This window comes from Nelumbo nucifera, chromosome 2 (genome assembly GCF_055504915.1).
Source record: "Nelumbo nucifera cultivar China Antique chromosome 2, China Antique-T2T, whole genome shotgun sequence".
NCBI lineage: Eukaryota > Viridiplantae > Streptophyta > Magnoliopsida > Proteales > Nelumbonaceae > Nelumbo > Nelumbo nucifera.
In genome coordinates, this window is record NC_142650.1 from 16,543,639 (window position 1) to 16,560,129 (window position 16,491).

The 16,491-nt window shown below is 36.3% G+C and overlaps 2 protein-coding genes across 10 annotated transcripts in view; both read right to left on the reverse strand.

Moving 5' to 3' along the window:
- LOC104597028 (cytosolic enolase 3-like) overlaps positions 1 to 5,280 on the reverse strand; it is a 41,707-nt gene extending 36,427 nt beyond the window's left edge. The window contains exons 1-6 of one of the 6 annotated variants that reach the window (XM_010258413.3): positions 4,804 to 5,268; positions 4,541 to 4,695; positions 3,625 to 3,799; positions 1,771 to 1,842; positions 1,547 to 1,663; positions 666 to 746 (exon numbers count right to left, since the gene is read on the reverse strand). In XM_010258413.3, coding sequence (XP_010256715.1) covers positions 666 to 746; positions 1,547 to 1,663; positions 1,771 to 1,842; positions 3,625 to 3,799; positions 4,541 to 4,695; positions 4,804 to 4,908 — 705 coding nt within the window. In that variant the 5' untranslated portion in view covers positions 4,909 to 5,268. Of the gene's footprint in view, positions 1 to 665; positions 747 to 1,546; positions 1,664 to 1,770; positions 1,843 to 3,624; positions 3,800 to 4,540; positions 4,696 to 4,803 lie in introns of all 6 variants that reach the window. The other 5 variants (XM_010258414.3, XM_010258416.3, XM_088899139.1 and 2 more) reach the window with 5 other exon arrangements.
- A 1,293-nt stretch (positions 5,281 to 6,573) lies between these two features.
- Positions 6,574 to 15,498, reverse strand: LOC104597026 (LIM domain-containing protein WLIM2b-like). Of its 4 annotated transcripts, none has more exons than XM_088899142.1 (7): positions 15,283 to 15,498; positions 15,157 to 15,203; positions 14,870 to 15,031; positions 12,799 to 12,898; positions 12,665 to 12,699; positions 12,449 to 12,538; positions 6,574 to 7,063 (listed from the first exon to the last, which is right to left on the reverse strand). In XM_088899142.1, the coding sequence occupies exons 3-7, from the start codon at positions 15,005 to 15,007 to the stop codon at positions 6,848 to 6,850; spliced, it is 579 nt and encodes a 192-aa protein (XP_088755268.1). In that variant the 5' UTR covers positions 15,008 to 15,031; positions 15,157 to 15,203; positions 15,283 to 15,498; the 3' UTR covers positions 6,574 to 6,847. The 4 variants fall into 4 exon arrangements, with proteins under 4 accessions (XP_088755268.1, XP_010256712.1, XP_010256713.1 ...); XM_010258410.3 differs by having other exon boundaries at positions 14,870 to 15,034; XM_010258411.3 differs by lacking the exon at positions 15,157 to 15,203.
- Positions 15,499 to 16,491: the final 993 nt, after the last annotated feature.

Below are 16,491 nucleotides of genomic sequence, written 5' to 3' on the forward strand. Positions count from 1 at the left end.
TGGTTTTAATTATTTTAATATTATGTATTAGTTATTAATTGTTAATTATTAATGATTGACATTATTAATTATTAATTAGTAATTATTAGTGTTCTTTATTTTAATATTTTCATTAGTTGTTAATTATTTTGTTTAATTTTAATTTTTTAATTATTAATTTCATTAATTTTTTACAAATTATTTTTATCCTTATTTGTGTTAATTATTTCAATTTTTTATTAGTTAGTAATTATTTTTATTAATTTTTGTTTGTTTTTTATTAAGTATTAATAATTTTTCTTAAATATTAGTTATTTTTAGTAATCATTAATTATTAGTTATTAATTTTATTAATTATTGAATTTTTATTTATTATTCATTATTAAATATAATTTTTAATTTGATAAATTATTTTATATGAAATAGTACAAATTGAGCTCAAAATTACCAAATAGTCTATTCTAGGGGTAAAATAGTAAAATCAGGAAATTTCAGATGTTAAAGGTTTGGTCCAACACAGAGTATTCAGAGCCTCTAAAAAATAGAAAAGCAAATATGACTCTTTTCAGATTTCAGACACTTTTAATATCTTTTCAACTTTTCAGACTTCAGATTTCAGATTTACCAAACGCCACCTAAGAAGCCGGTAAAAATAAAAGCAAAGCACTTGGCACAATGAAGGTTACCTTTAATTGGTGATAGGTCTCAGAGCCCATTTGCATTGCCTCCTCAAATGTGTTTGCCCCAACAGGAAGGATCATAATTTCCTGATATCAATTTGGTTGTCAATTATATTTTATATTAAATGTCATATATTAGATTAAATCTCAAAAACCTTAAATCTGGTCTCAAAAAAAGTCTAAAGCAGTGCAATGTTCACGCAACAATTTGCCTTTAATTCCAATAATCTAGCATTGTTTGGCACATGTCACCATTAGATAATCATATTACACAAACCATCAATGTTTGATCTCAAATTGCAAATGTCATTTTTACAAATTTAAGATATCATCTCTCTGTGAACAAACTTTGAGGAATAACTTACCATCAGCAATGCTGGCCAGCTATCTAGAAAGCCATTTTCAACATAGAAGGTTAAGAGCCTAAAAGAAATCTAATTTGAGTAATATCATTAAAAAATGTAAGTCTCCATGTCCCTGCATTTGAAGGTCCCCTCTATCAAAAGAAAAAGTAAATGACATGCAACAGCAATCCTAAGACCAAACAAAAGAGTAGAGAGTTTAGATTTATTTTATACATGGATAGCTCTTCTCACTTGCTTAAGCAGATCTGCTTATGCATATAGATGTATATGCTTCTCATGCTTTTTTTTTCTCACTAACCATGTATAACTCTTTGTATCTCTCAGGGTATGCCCCCTTTAGTAATACAGTATCATAATTAATGCACTTACTATTTATAAAAAGAAATAAAAAGCAAATATATAAGAATTGACATTCATGATATGGGATAATTCACAAAGCTTGTTTGAAATGGTAATATATTAATTCTAGGCCAAATTTCACCAACCATATAGATTTGTAACCTGGATTTATATAGGGCATACTTGAACGGCAAGATTATTCCCAGCATGTGCTCCACCACTTATAACAGTGAAGGAAGGAACAGGAAGAACCGTGCTAGTTTTACCAGAAAGCTCAGCAATATGTTTGTAAAGCGGAACCTGCATTGCAAATTCAAGTACTAAAATAAGATTCAACAAAACCACCCACCATAAGAAGAACGACAAAAAATAAATGCAACCCAACTAAAATAAGAGAGAAACTATGCCTCCTTTTCAGCAGCACCAGCTTTGCAAGCAGCAATTGAAACAGCTAATATGGCATTTGCTCCAAGTTCAACCTGAAATATACAAAACAGGCGTCAGAGGCCAAAGAAGGAATTCATGTAAAATACGAGTAGGTTTCAGAGTTCAATGCTTAGATACCTATTACTGATTTTGAATTAGGTCTCCAATCAGTTAATTGGAGAACCTGAGAAATATAGTTAACACTTTGATGGTCCCGAGTAGGGTGTACACGAACTGTGCTTTTCACGAGCTATTTGAGCTCAACTTGTGGAAAGCTCAATTCGGCTTGGTCTAGACCGAGCTTTGGGCTGAGCTTGAGCCGAATGAAACTAATCAAGCTTATATTATATATGATGTTTTTAATTTTTTTATTTTTTATAGTATAATAAGAAATAATTATTTGTGTAATTTTATATGTATATACTCATTGTCGAGCTTGAACATATGAGCTTTTGAGTCAAGCCAAATTCGAGCTCATCTTTCCAGCTCAAATTGAGCTAGAACTCAAACTCAAGCCTCATTTTTCTGCCGAGCTGAGCTTGAATAGTTAGATGTTCGACTTGGCTTGGCTTGAATCTATCCCTAGTCCTAAGGCTCCCAAAATCTATAATCGTATGACATAAACATCTTGAAGATCTCAAGAGAATACAATTACCATGTGATACACAAGGTATCACAACTATCCAGCTTCCACAAACAACTACTTTTGATGTTATTACAGATCAAGAAAACAGAAAAACCAGAGAAGGATATCCAAGATCCTTTAATTTAGAGAAAGATTTATACTCTTTAAAAATGCAAAGAAATTAATGGAAATGAAAGCACCATATAAGTTTTCAAAGTTACCATTCCCTTCCAGACAATTATTTTTTACAAAGGCAATCAGAAATTCAGAATCATATAAACCTTAATGAGGAGGCTTATAAGTTGCTCCACCAGCTTTTCCAGGACCAAATTGGGATATAACAAAGATCAAGAATCCTCTTCATTAAGAAAAAGTTCAGAAATTTAGTTCAACCTTCACAACTTCTAATACATTTCTCCAGAAACTAAAACAACTTTTATCATAGAACCCAATGTTTAAAATATTGACATGCACGATACAAAAAAAAATGTATTGTGTGTTTCCATCAGTCAATACTCCTTTTTAATATTTATGGATGGGTTGGTAGGATGGATGTTAACAGTAGAAACTGTTAATATCCCCTAGCTCTTGGTATTTTGAGTTTCGGTGACTTTCGATACCAATATGATACACACAATACAATTCGACATGAATAGATACTTTAAAACTTGATAGAACCTGCATAAATCATCAATCATATATCGTATTTTCTATTCATTTATCAAAATATACATAATTATGTCTACTTTAAATTGGAGAATACAGTGCAAAAGCTGTTTACATTTGCAAAACATTAATGGCACAAGAACAAGTATACTCAATTTTCACCACTAGTGACTGCAATACTGACCACAAAAGAAAACCAAATTGAAAATAATACTAACATTCTAAAAGTAAACTTAGACATGTAAAAAAAAACTCCTTCCACTTATAGATTAATCTTCTTCATATTTACTATGATGTAGCTGCTATATCTTATATGTTAAAGCTTGAGGATATACAGGATCTGTTGCACTTTTTTCCTGCAATTATTGGACTAAGAAATCAATTTGTAATAGATGTTTCAAACATGTATAAAGAATGTACATGTGAGGGTAAGGACACCTGTCACATACTGATTGCTTACTACAGGAAATGTGGTAAAAAAAGTGCAGCAGATCCTGACTCAATTTTTAAATACATCCACCTAATTTGTGAATGGAACCCTTACCTTATTTTCAGTTTTATCCAAGTCTAACATGACCTGATCAATTTGGGACTGCAGTGTTGGATCCATACCAATCAAGGCTTCAGATATTCTCTCATTGACATTCTTAACAGCTCTAGAAACACCTTTCCCAAGATATCTTCCCTTATCTCCATCACGTAATTCAACAGCTTCATAGCTGCAATTAATGCATGAAACATGAGAGCCAATGTCTTTTGGTTGAACGTTGTGACTTAGATCTGATAGACTTAAAAAGATTAAAGTTGCAGTAATAGCAGTAGCAGCAGAAGCAGAAAATGAAGAATCTCTTTATCCTTTCAATTTTAAGAGCAAAACCATTAAGGACTTTGAGTTATTCTATGGATTTTTGGAGTTACGAACCCTTTGGATGCAAAAATGAACTTAGTTATGGCATTTCTAAATTGTAAGACATTTGGATACCCAAGTTTGTCATGCAAAATAGTCATTTCAAGCAATAACAGGGACAATAAATTACTGTGTTTCATAAAAGTTATAAGACGCTCTTATAATGTCAAAATAAAATCACATGCGTGCATCCTATTCTATATGTGCACTTTACATAATTCATCAGAAACTCCTTCCGAACTATAGAAAAAGCAAAATTGGATGATTTCCGGTACCAGAAACACTACAAATTAACAAGCACAAGCCGAGTATAATGTACATAATTGTTAAAAATATAAGCAAGGGCAGTGCAACACATTGCGCTGAAATTCTGATCCACTCTTGTTTAAAGATTACTAAAAAAAATCATGTCATCTGAAATTCTGAATTGTTTGGGGAAAATAGAATGCATAAATTTTCACATGCTTAACAACAATATTTTCCAGAAGCTCTTGAGTTCTGAAGAAATAAATATTAATGAAACAAATTGCGCAAGGAACAAAAGTGAACGCACATTCCAGTACAATTCCCGCTAGGAGATGAAGCTCGAAACATCCCTTTATTTGTGTACAAATCAACTTCAATTGTGGGAATCCCTCTACTATCGAGAACTTGCCTAGCTGTAATCTTCGTTATCACAGAAGAAACGGATTTCTTGATATGATTTGACTGCAATTTTTCAAAATTTACAGAAACAGAGAGAGAGAGAGAGATCACCACACCAGATATGCATAAAGTAAATCCAATTAAAACTACACAAATCGATAAAAAGCTTACGATGAAAAGTACTGGATCGGGAGACTTGGCCCTGACAGCAGCATTGACAGCATCCTCGATTTTCCTAGAAAGCATGTGATTATCCAAGAATTCTTGCACAGACATTGCCACTTCCCGTTCAAAAGGGGTTGTACAGTTCGTATAAGAAGACAAATTAATACCTCCAGAACTATAAAAGTGAACTTAAATCCGGCGAATTCTGCTCTACTACATTCAATGACTAGTCCGAATATGTGCACATAGCTTCTCTGTAAAACGTATGAATTTTGGTTCCCTAGATCTCCCTAGCAAGGAAAACTCGAGCAGATCCCTTTGGAACGACTGTAGTCTCGCGAAGCAGTTGCTTAGGGAGTTGGGGGTGTATTATACGCTATGGAAACCTCTCGTTGCATGGTTTAACATGCGGGAAAACTTGGCACATGCTTCCTTGGAAAAAATAGAACTTACATGTCCTAGATTCATTATACTTCAGTAGTTGTAGGCAGCCAATTGGTTCGACTGGGAAGTTTTAGTAAATTCACTCTCATTATTATTGTTGTCATTGTTTAGAAAAGGATATAACATGTAAGGGGACCGTAGAGGTGTAAATCGGGTTATATCATGACTCATGGCTTGGCATGATGGTTCACGGGTCGGTCGTGTTGGATTTGGGGTTTCAGGTCCGCAGGCCGGGCCAGCATGGTACAGTTGAGCGCATTGTACTGCTCGCGACTCATGTATTGGCACAGTCCATATTTATAATATTAATTTATTAATAAAATAAACAATTATTTTCAATTTTATTGTACTATTTTATTTAATTATTGTATATATAAACAATTGTATACATTAGAATTCATATAAAATAAAAATTTTAAGATTTTTTTCGTTAATTATTTTAAGTAAATAATTTTGACCTGATCCACGGCTCAAACTAACTTAAGACTCGACCCACGGACCAACATGGCATGGGCCCATACAAGCTCGGGCCGTGAACTGTACTATACCAACCCCCAAAATATTCCAAGGGAGAGAGGCACAGCCCGGAAGAGATTGAAACATCCGATGGATATGATCAGATAATAAAAAATTTAAGGGATACTGTTATTTTCCCATATTAATTTCACATTTCTCATGAAAAGAAATTTGTAAAGATGGAGACACCTCAAGATCAACCTTGATGCTTCCATAGGCATTTATGAGATACTTAAATAGGAGCCATGACAATTGATAATTGCCAACAAAAAGATCAATCCCACGGAAGAGAGATCGATATCTTTTTTTTTTAAGCTTCCAATAATTAGTTGGAAAAGGATTATAAGATATTTGTTGAAAAGCAATGACAGCCTTTTGATGGTAGTTTTGCCCGAATTTGTTAATTTTTTGTAGCAAAAAATGTGCAAATGTTCTCACCCTTGGGAGCTGGAACAAGGCTATAGATTAGCTTAGTTGAGTTGAGGGTGCCAGATGGCTCAGCTGAAAAAGCCCGTGGACGGTTCGTCGGTTCCAAGTGATTGGGAATTGGGATCATGGTCTGCTATCACCACCCCCTCCCCCAACTCCTTCACTTTGCCTTGATAAAAGTAATAAATAAACAATACTCAGGTTAATATGGTTGCATGAACCAGGCGTCTTATATAGTTATATCCAGTTCCTTCGCATCAAATCAATAATAAAAACAAATTAACAAGACCTGAAAATATCATCTTTTAACTATTCCACGCTAGCTTCTGTGAAGCAACACCTCCATGTCTTCAGACAAGCTCTCTCGCATCAAATCAATAACAAGGATGAAACAACAAGCCAAAACTCTAATTATACTTGATATAATGATGATGGCATTTGCAGGTACGCACTGCAAATTCACATCTCATGAATCCAATGCACAACAATGCTCACAAAGATCGGCGGAAAGAAAACGAAGAGAATCAAGTTTGCCAGTTCCCAGAAAAGAAAATCAAACAGACATCAAGAGAAATCATACCCTGACGGGTAATGGACTCCATCAAACACGGAAACCGTGTTGGACAAGGACAACATAATCTTCTGTATATAAATTAGGGTATCAGGGTCGAGCATCTGGAACAGAGGCGGCTGGGCGCTTGATGGATGCACACTTGATTAGATGGTTGTAGCTCCCTTTCTCCTTGAAAAGTTGGGAGAAATGGTGCTTACAGTAAAGAATGCCTTCCAGAGCAGCATAGTTTGATGGGGTAATTGGGCAGCCACCATGGGAACACTTGAAGCAGGACTTATGGTAGGCCTGGCTCTCCACTGTTACCTGAAAAAATTTGGTACAACAAACTGAGTTTATATATTTGGTGAGTTGAACTTGTATCATATATCAGTAAAACCATGTATCTGAATGTTTGTGAAAATGAGCTCAGTTTACTGAAAACAGTAAGATGTAATCTAAAAGCAGTAACGCAGCTGTTGAATCGGATTTTTTTAATACAAATAGTTGATGAATCCCAGTTTTACTTGCAACTACACCACTAGCATGAATACCACCCAATCTACAACCTTCACTGACCTACCAATCCAATGCCCCTCTGGTAGGGGTGTCAATTGGACTGGATTTGGTCCAATGCGATCCAGTCCAATGTGAGTCCATTACAAATGGACCAGGTCCAATCCAATCCAATGAATATTTTGGACCATTTTGGACTGGCCCAATTCAATGTCCGGACTGTCTAGTCTGTTCAAATTTGTTTTAATTTAGATTGCTTTCAACCAAACCCGGTCCATTGACACCTATATTCTTATCTTATATCAATGGACCAGATATTGGCTTAATCCAACCAAATCCAATATAAATTTATTAAGGATGAACCAGGTCCAATCCAATCTAATAAATATTTTGGACTGAATTGGTCCAATCCGACCAAATTGATTTTGGACTGGACGGGGTCCAGTCCAAAACCGGTCCATTGACACCCTTACCCTCTGGCAGAAGTTACTCATAAACTAATAAACCCAAAGACTAGCCCACATGATGGGAATTCAAATTTGTAACCCAAGACAGGTGGCATCAATCTATATGCCTAACCTAGTCATTAAAGAAAGATTGCCAAATAAAATGAGACACAAGACAGGGTGCCCTGGAGAGAAAGGAAGATACTAAACAAGGAAGAAGATCGAAGTGCAAGGAGAGAAAACTAGGAAACTTGAAAAGGCAGGAATAGCAAAAGCTTTTTGTGTTGGAAAAGAGTTCAGGTAAAGTTTCACCCAGTTGTATTTTCTTCTTCTAATAAAAAAATTTCGCTTGTTTAAAAGGATGATTATCATATTTGTTTCAAACATACAATGCTAATCAACCCTATGAACTCCCCTGCAACATGGGCATCTATGTGGACGAAAATTTTGATTCCTTTTAGTAATTAGGCTCCTATGGGCTACAAACAAATTTTGATTCAACAAACTCTCTAAATCTGACAAATGAAGAACCAGGGAATTAGAACTTGTCCCAGTCTGTAACATCTGGAGGAAACAGACAGAGGAATGCCTCTTGAAGATCAAAAAACAAAGGGGAAAGGTGCTGAGTCCTTCTGCATCCTACAGATTACAAAAGTATTGAACCTTAACCATTTCAAACAAATTAAGAGAGAGAGAGAATGAATACAAGAAGTATTTCTCAGTTTCAAATTCCTTCAATAACTTCTTGAAAAAACAGGTCTCCTGTAGACCAAGATCAAATGGAGTAAGCCCTGAATTCTTCTCAAGCCTGCTTTAGGCTACAAAGAGTGACCGGTAAATGGTAGCTCAATAAACTTCTCCCTCTTCAGATGTCTCATAAACTATAAGAAAAGATCTTTTCAGTATCTTATAGACTACAACAAAGGGAACAGGCGAACTTTGGGCTCTATAAATAACTTTCATCTTTGGGACTAGTAATAGATTATTTGTAAAATATGGTTTCCTGTAGACTAAACCAAATCACATTCATTTAGAGCAAGAGATTAATGTTTGAGGGCTTTTAACATTCATTCCTTGGTGGCTCGGTGGAAGATAATTGAGGTTAATTATATATACATTTTTTCTGAGCAAATTGAGAGCATAAACCCTCTTAGGTCTAATGTATGTTTGTTAAATGAAGGATAGATTGTTGTAAGACCAAAATCAAGAAAGAAGAAGGACCTGCACTTTATCCCCCTGAACTTCAGCAAAGGAGTCCAGCACTCAGTTCTATTTATCAAGGATTACTAACCAGCAAAAAGTGAGTGACCTATCAAAGAGTTTTCCCACTAAAAAAACATTGCTTAGTATGATCCAAGGTTTTAAATGAAGGAATGGTAAGATCCATCTAATGGACGCCAAAAAGGTTGCGGAATGGATGGCCGGATTTCAAAAAATTTCCTACCTTCCTCCAACTTGGAATCATATTCCCTAAATTTAGAATACCATATTCAAGGATCTTATTTGAACCATAATCGAACCAGATCTGAACCACAAGGTAAAAGGGAGGATTATACCTGATCCGGAGAAGCAGTATCTCCCAAAATTGGTGTTCACGCCCAAAGAAAAAACCGAGATCCGCTCCTGTTGAAGATGACACAGCTGTGGATGGAACGGAACCAGCAGGGTGCGTCCTACACACTGGATCCTTCGCAAGAATCCTCTGGAAACTCTGAACACCGAATCTTCTTCAGTCTTTCTTGCAAGACTGATATCAAGAACTGATTTCTTGACTTTCTATCGTTGCAAAGATCGAATCTTGCAATAGTGAATGGCAGCGGCAGGAGGAGAACTCCAGGGACGAAGATGGCTGAACTGCTTTTCTTCTCTCTGGAGTATGAATAAAATCTAATCTCAATTCGCAGGGAGTTTTCTTTTCACCAAAACCCTAGTTCGAATTCTGATGTATTTTCTCTTGTTTTTCTCCTCCTTTCTTCTTGATTAAGAAACCTCCTAATTAGGAATTATCCCAATCCAAATCTGTATTTGGATAGGGGATTATCTTAATCCTATCTGCAAATTAAGTTAGTTCACTCCTGATCTTATCAGGAGGTTACCAGATTCAAATCTAATTTGAATTTGGTCTCCTAGAGTAGATAAGGTTAAAAGCCCAATCCTTTTACTAACATTAATCTCAGATTCGCCCCATAGATGGGTGATCATATCAGCCTAACTCAAAATGGGCTTTTGGCCTATTAAATGTTCAGTGTTTAAACTAGTTTCCAATCTGCTGCCCAGTTGGGCTTCTTTGTATGGCGTGGGACCCAAGCATTGATCTACACACCAGTCACATGCGTTCGGCCCAGCCGAATTCAGTGAAAGACTCAGTAAACCCCTGAGCCCATCATATGGACCCTATGGGCCCAACACTTACATTAAGTGGTCCCTGGGCCAAGCCATCTTATAAAAACCAAAGGACTGTGGACAGGTGCAAGATTAGCCCATCAGGTACTACCCTAAATGGTCTTACACTTAACCTCTCAGCCCTTAATGATCAAGCACTGACAAAAGAGGACCTCTCCCCCGACTGCAAGGAACAATGCCGCACTCTCCACTCACATGAATCCCGGGAATTAAAACCATTTGCAAACAATTCGAAACCGTACATATATCTATATAAATATATTAATTTTGCAAAACAAAATTCCAACGATTGAAATCAACTGCCGGCAGTTTGGTTTCCATCAGAGAGTGCATTCCCGATCATTACCCTTTGTCCGACAAAGGGGCTGATCCTGTCACTATGACACCCACTCAGATGAATTCTCAGACTGTCCCAACATACCCAGGTTTTGATCCCCATCTAAGGATCTGACTGATTGGCATATCAAAGACAGCCCGATCCGACACCTAGTGAAATGTCATAATCGAGTCTAGGGGTCAGGTGTAACTTTCCAATTTTTGCCCATCTGTCTCCAAGGTCCAGGGCAATACTGGAAATCTAGTCCGGTTCAAGGATTCAAGTAATCTCATACTGCATGTGCCTTGGGTCTTACCCTGGTAGCTGAGACAGGCCATCCCAACATTTGGTGGCACACCAGTATCAGCCTTGGCAGGATAAATCTCCCCAGACTTGTCCAACGGTTGCAAATATTTAAAACTAACACGAGTCTCTATAAGTGTCCAGTTTTAGGGTCTTACACAAAATTAAACCAAACAACATAAATCAAACATGCACTTTATTTATTTCCACTAAATAACAAAAGTACATCAAATCGGATTGAAGCTAAAGGCATACAAAACTGTCTAACATTAAAGGACAAAGGTGGAGTGATGTAGGATGTGGTAGGGGCTCTACAAATTTTAATCTGGTGGTGGGCTTTGTGGGGTAAGGGAAGGGCTTTGGATAATCAAAGATGAAGAATTATTGTTAATTTGAGTTTTGTTTCCATTCATGCACCACTGGTCTTCAAATTAAGTTTCAGATGGTATACTAATCTCAGAACTGTGTAACATTGGGCATTCTGCTCGCATACTAACAAGACTTGTACTTAAGTTCATGAATATTTCTGTCACCTAACAATTGTCAAAGCTTATGGGTCCTGTACAGCATATGTCAGATAAGTATTTAACAGGTCTTACATCCACAAATGGATCATGTATCCAAAGACAGAATGATTATCAAATAATATTGAATCATCTACCAAAGGGAATCTATGGTTATGAGAGACCTAAAAGAAAATCACTGACAGACTTGTGAGTTAACTTAGATATAAATTTCATGGCTGCCACAGTATACAAGATCTTAAAATACCTGCTTTGGAGTCTGATGATTTTTGAGGAGTCTTTGATGATTACTAAAATATTCAAAGCCCTTTGTAATCATTAAGAGAGCCATAAGGTTGGTACTCCACAGGAGTAGGCAGCATAATGCTGTTTTCTAATGTATTGGCCATCCAGCTTTTGGATAGCTTGGAACATTATGAATTATCCTTTTACTGTTACCCATCAAATGAAAGAGTTGGTCCAATTACCCCCCCCCCCAATTAAGCCAGCTCAAGCAAAAAGCAAGGTTTTTAAAACTGAACCGGACAACGAACCGGTCAAGGGTCCGGTTCCCAGATCGAATGGTCCAACTGTTCGAACTGAACGGATGGCCATTCTGACAAAAAAATAAAAATAAAAAATAAAAAGAAAACGGCCAAAACCGTTGGATGGTTCAAATGGTTTGACTGCCCGGGTCAGCAAGCCGTTGGATGGTTCAAATGGTTTGACTGCCCGGGTCAGCGGTTTGCTGACCAAATCAACGGTTTTTGGCAAAATAACGGTTCTGGGGTAAAACATCCCGGTTTTTCCAGTCCGGTTTTGAAAACCATGGAAAAAAGCAACCAAAGTCAAGTATTACCATGTAGACTTATCTTATATTAAAAGTGTATAAGAGACAAAATCTACAACAGAAACTTAAGGTCATTGTGCTCAAAAGGAAGGAATATTGAACAGTAAATGACTCGATTTTCTTTGGTTAAGAGATTGCCTTCAGCATTTTTTATGCCCATGAGAAGTTTCTTAACAATGACATGCCCATTGCAGTTCTGATATACTTTGCTAGATCAGGTTCTGTAATAAAGAAATTTAAAAGTCAAGTCCTACAACTTTTTTTTGAGGTATGGATAGCACAAATACCTGCCTGAAGGCAGCAACTAAAGAAAGACAGCAAATGCAACCCTCAATGAAAAATGTTGTAACAGAACCACTGCTTAATAAAACTTACCTTCTCCAGAGGATAAGCAGTTTTGCCACAAGTTGCACATTTTTCTTGTGTACCAGAAAACATGCTAGCAGCTTTACTAGGCGACCTAGTCTGCAATCCATACAAGACATTGAAAATGAGAGACAACGTCAAACAATAACATCACATACCATCATCATTCATTTCTTTGATTGAATCAGTATTATGGATGCATTCAGTGCCTTTGAGCAAAATTACCAGTTCTGGAGTTAACTTCTCAGCCGACTTTGCAGCTGCCAAAAATGAAATTTATTGAACAATTAAAATATAGCAGTAAAGTTGGTATTAAATCAAATAAAAAAAAACTTAAATTGGCATAAAATAGGGCATACGTGACTGAAAATTCTTCTTGAAACTACCAGTCTCCTTGAAGAGCTGCTCAAAATGAGGTTTGCAGTACAGAACACCTTCCATTGAGGAATAGTTGCTTAGCTGAAAGCAGAAATATTAGTTACCAGGTAAGAATTTTCTATTGAAGTCAAACCTTTAACTACATAGGCAGAAAGCTTCTATTTTTCCCATGATAGTGAGACACCTCTTTCTTACATTTTTTAATTGATATCAAACTCAATTATCACTTAAGGAATGAATCAAAACTTGCACGCATTCAGATGCATCATATCTTACCCACTTATTTATAATATTAGAAGCTTTCAGTTTACATAGCTTTAAGCCAATGTATTATTATAATTGTGAGACATCAATATGCAGTAAACACAAAAAAGTTCAACAAAATCATAGATTTCAATAGATGGAAAATCATATTCTAATATACACTACAAGACTGCCACAAACCATGTTCTAAATTTGTATGGGCAGAATGAATAGCATCTCAAGATAGACGCAAACAAATCAGAACCATATCAATGGAATATAACAACTATTTTTTTGATAAATAACTTGAATTAGAATTTCAGATGATAAGCTTTACAATCATCCCATAGAGAGGCAAAAGATGCTACCTCTCTATAAAACAACAAAAACAAGTTAAATTTGAGCCCTGAACAGAAAATTCCTATTCATCCCTTGCTTAGCCAAAGCATCCACCATCCCATTTGCAGATCTCCTCACCCATTGTATCCTAAGGTTCATATTCCTGATAAGCCATCTAAACCTTTTCATTTCATTCCATTGACATCTCTCCATCCACCTAGAATACCATTGTATGCAGAACAGTGTTGGATGAACATGGGCACAGGTGTCAGAATTCAATGCAGGTATGAGATTTTGACTAGCCAAAACAGGAAAGAAAGGACCCGGAAATCTGTGTTTACTATTATTTTTTTCCTCTTCTCAATTGTATTATAAAACACCTAAAAATTGCATAAGTACTGTAAAAGTTTATTTTTATTACACAAGTGTTCCATGAGAAAAAATTGGAATTCATTATGCATATTACATGTTCTTTTATGTCAAAGAAACAAGGAGAAAGAGGGAAATCATAGAAGTATCCACTCAAGAATCCAAGGAATATCAGAATCTGATGCATGTTCCACATGCACCTTTATCCATTTAGTGTCCATTTAAAACTGATGTAGGGTAATCTGTTGAATGAGTTACTGTTTAGAATAAAAAAAAGGAGGAAAACGTCCTGGTTAAGAGCAGAATGACAGGATCTAGGCTCAATAGTCACATCCGTTATATAAAACTTATTCTCAAGGTTTAATACAAACATTTGGTAGACAAAATGGCATAAACTGTAGTTTTTTTCTCTACAGTGGATGTATTTTTGTGCTATCATACAGCTTTAAATGAACAAGAAATATGCAATAACAATGCAACTAATCCACTATGCGTTACAAAAAGTGAATTAACATTTGATTAAACTTTGATCATAGACAACTAAATATGCCCCATCACGAAAACAGATTTCCTCTTCTTTTACTCCAAATGGCTCATAATTGACATAATTATGTATTCCTCAGCAATATCTTACCCGGTTCTCACGAGCAGGGGTGCAGGGGATATGGCATCCATTTAGAGAAGTTGTCATAAATGCATGGACTTGCTTAGATAGACAAATGCAGAGAGCAAATACTATAAAATATACCGATCTTTTTTATGCGTATTAACAGAGTGTTTCTTTAAAATGGGCGGAATCACAGGCTTTTTTATTCAATAAGGTAATGATGGGTAACGTGCATAGAAGAGGTGTAACATGATTCCCTATTTCAGGGCTAATATATTAAACAAGATTAAATGAAAGGTCCTGATTTAAGTTATTCGTGTAAGAAAACAATACTCCTAAAATGTAACACAAAGTAGTAGAATGTTACTTTGTTCCTAATCGATTTACAAGTTAAATATACTTGAAGTGATAAATCTTCCACCTTCGAGCTAATAATAATCGAAAAGGAAAATGAACTCGCTTTATTTCTCACCTAAGAAACCAGCAAATCTTACCTTCAGAGTACCTTTGCAGTGACTGCACTTGAAGCAGGACTTGTGATAAGTGACTCCATCAGCAGACAGCTGATCGACCACGTAAACAGTCTTCTCACAAGCCTTACACTTCTGCTGCGTGCCGCCGAAGAAAGCCATCGGTAAAGCTCTAGATCGGACGCTCTTCTTTTTAAATGAAAAGCGGTCGCAATCAGTTGAGGAACAAGAGAGAGCGGAAGATCGAATGAATTTACTTTAAAAAAAAAAAGGAATGAATAGAACAAAAAAAAAAGGTTGGAAATTCCAACTGTTTTTCTTCGGATTGCCTCTATCAAGATCTCACCAGCTCCAAACCCTTTCAACGCAACAAGGACAATTGTTACAGTAAGGAGCTGCAAATATCATTCCAACATAATGGAATTGAAAGTACTCACTGAAAGAGAGCGATCTGAAGCCTTTACAGACAGAGATCGTCGGTTAAACCCCTCCCAGCAAACTCTGTTGACCCGATCAAAAAGAAAAACAACCAAAACAAGCAACAAATTTAACAATATCTCCTTCAACGGTATAGTTAAGTTCAGCTTCGTCAAGTCAAAGATCCAGAATTGAATGGATCGTCGATGCTGAGCACGATAAAAGTTAATCCCTCAATCACTCAGCTAAAATCAACATCAATGGAAGGAGCAATGGAGAAAAAACGACCGATGGAACGCGACGAGTATGAATTATTTTTAGGGCAAAAGAGGGACGAAATGAAAAGGAATTGGACGCTTTCTGCAGCGAGCAGAGGCAGCGAAGTGAGGATGAGAGGGAAAGTGATGGATTTATACTTGTTTATAACAACAAAAGAAAGAGAGAGAAAAGGAGAGAGGGATGAGGTTAGAAAATTAAAAAAGAGAGAGAGATAAAATATCTTCAGAGAACAGGAATTGCCTCCATTTTCGTCTCGCTTAACGAATCAAAGCGCGCCTTTTTTTACTTAACCCTGCGTTGACGACAGCGCTTATGAGTTGGAATATTTTTCTCCTCGGCTTTCTCCCTATTATCCTGCTTGTTTTAGCTCCTATCCGTATGTATATGTTGTCGGCCCGCCATTCCATACATTTTAACTTTTTAAGTGCCCGTTTGGGAGGGTGTAGGCTGAAGCGCAGCGGCTTCTGGCTTTCCAATGTGAGCCCATGCGGACAGCTTGAGTTATTGACATGGTTTTCAAAATCGGACGGTTGGACCGGAAAAACCGGGAACCGCTCAGGTGACTGGTTTTAGCTTTCTCAAAAATCAGATTTTCTTCAAATACCGTTGATTTTGGTCAGCAAATCGCTGATTTGGGCGATTAGTCGTTTGAACCGTTCAAACAATTTTGATCCTTTTTTTATTTTTTTATTTTTTGTCATAATGGACCAATCATTTGATTTATTTTTTATCATAATGGGCCAATCATTTGATTCAAACAGTTGGACGTTCGATCCAATAACCGAACCCCTGACTGGTTCAATCTCTATATCGGTTTTAAAAACCATGGTTATTGATGAAAATTCTAGATACGGCTTTATATGAATCATAAAATTGACCTTATCTCAGGTAGTTTCTCCAAAGGGTTCAATCCATACACCTCAGTCAACAAAGAAGCTTGTTTGTGCTCT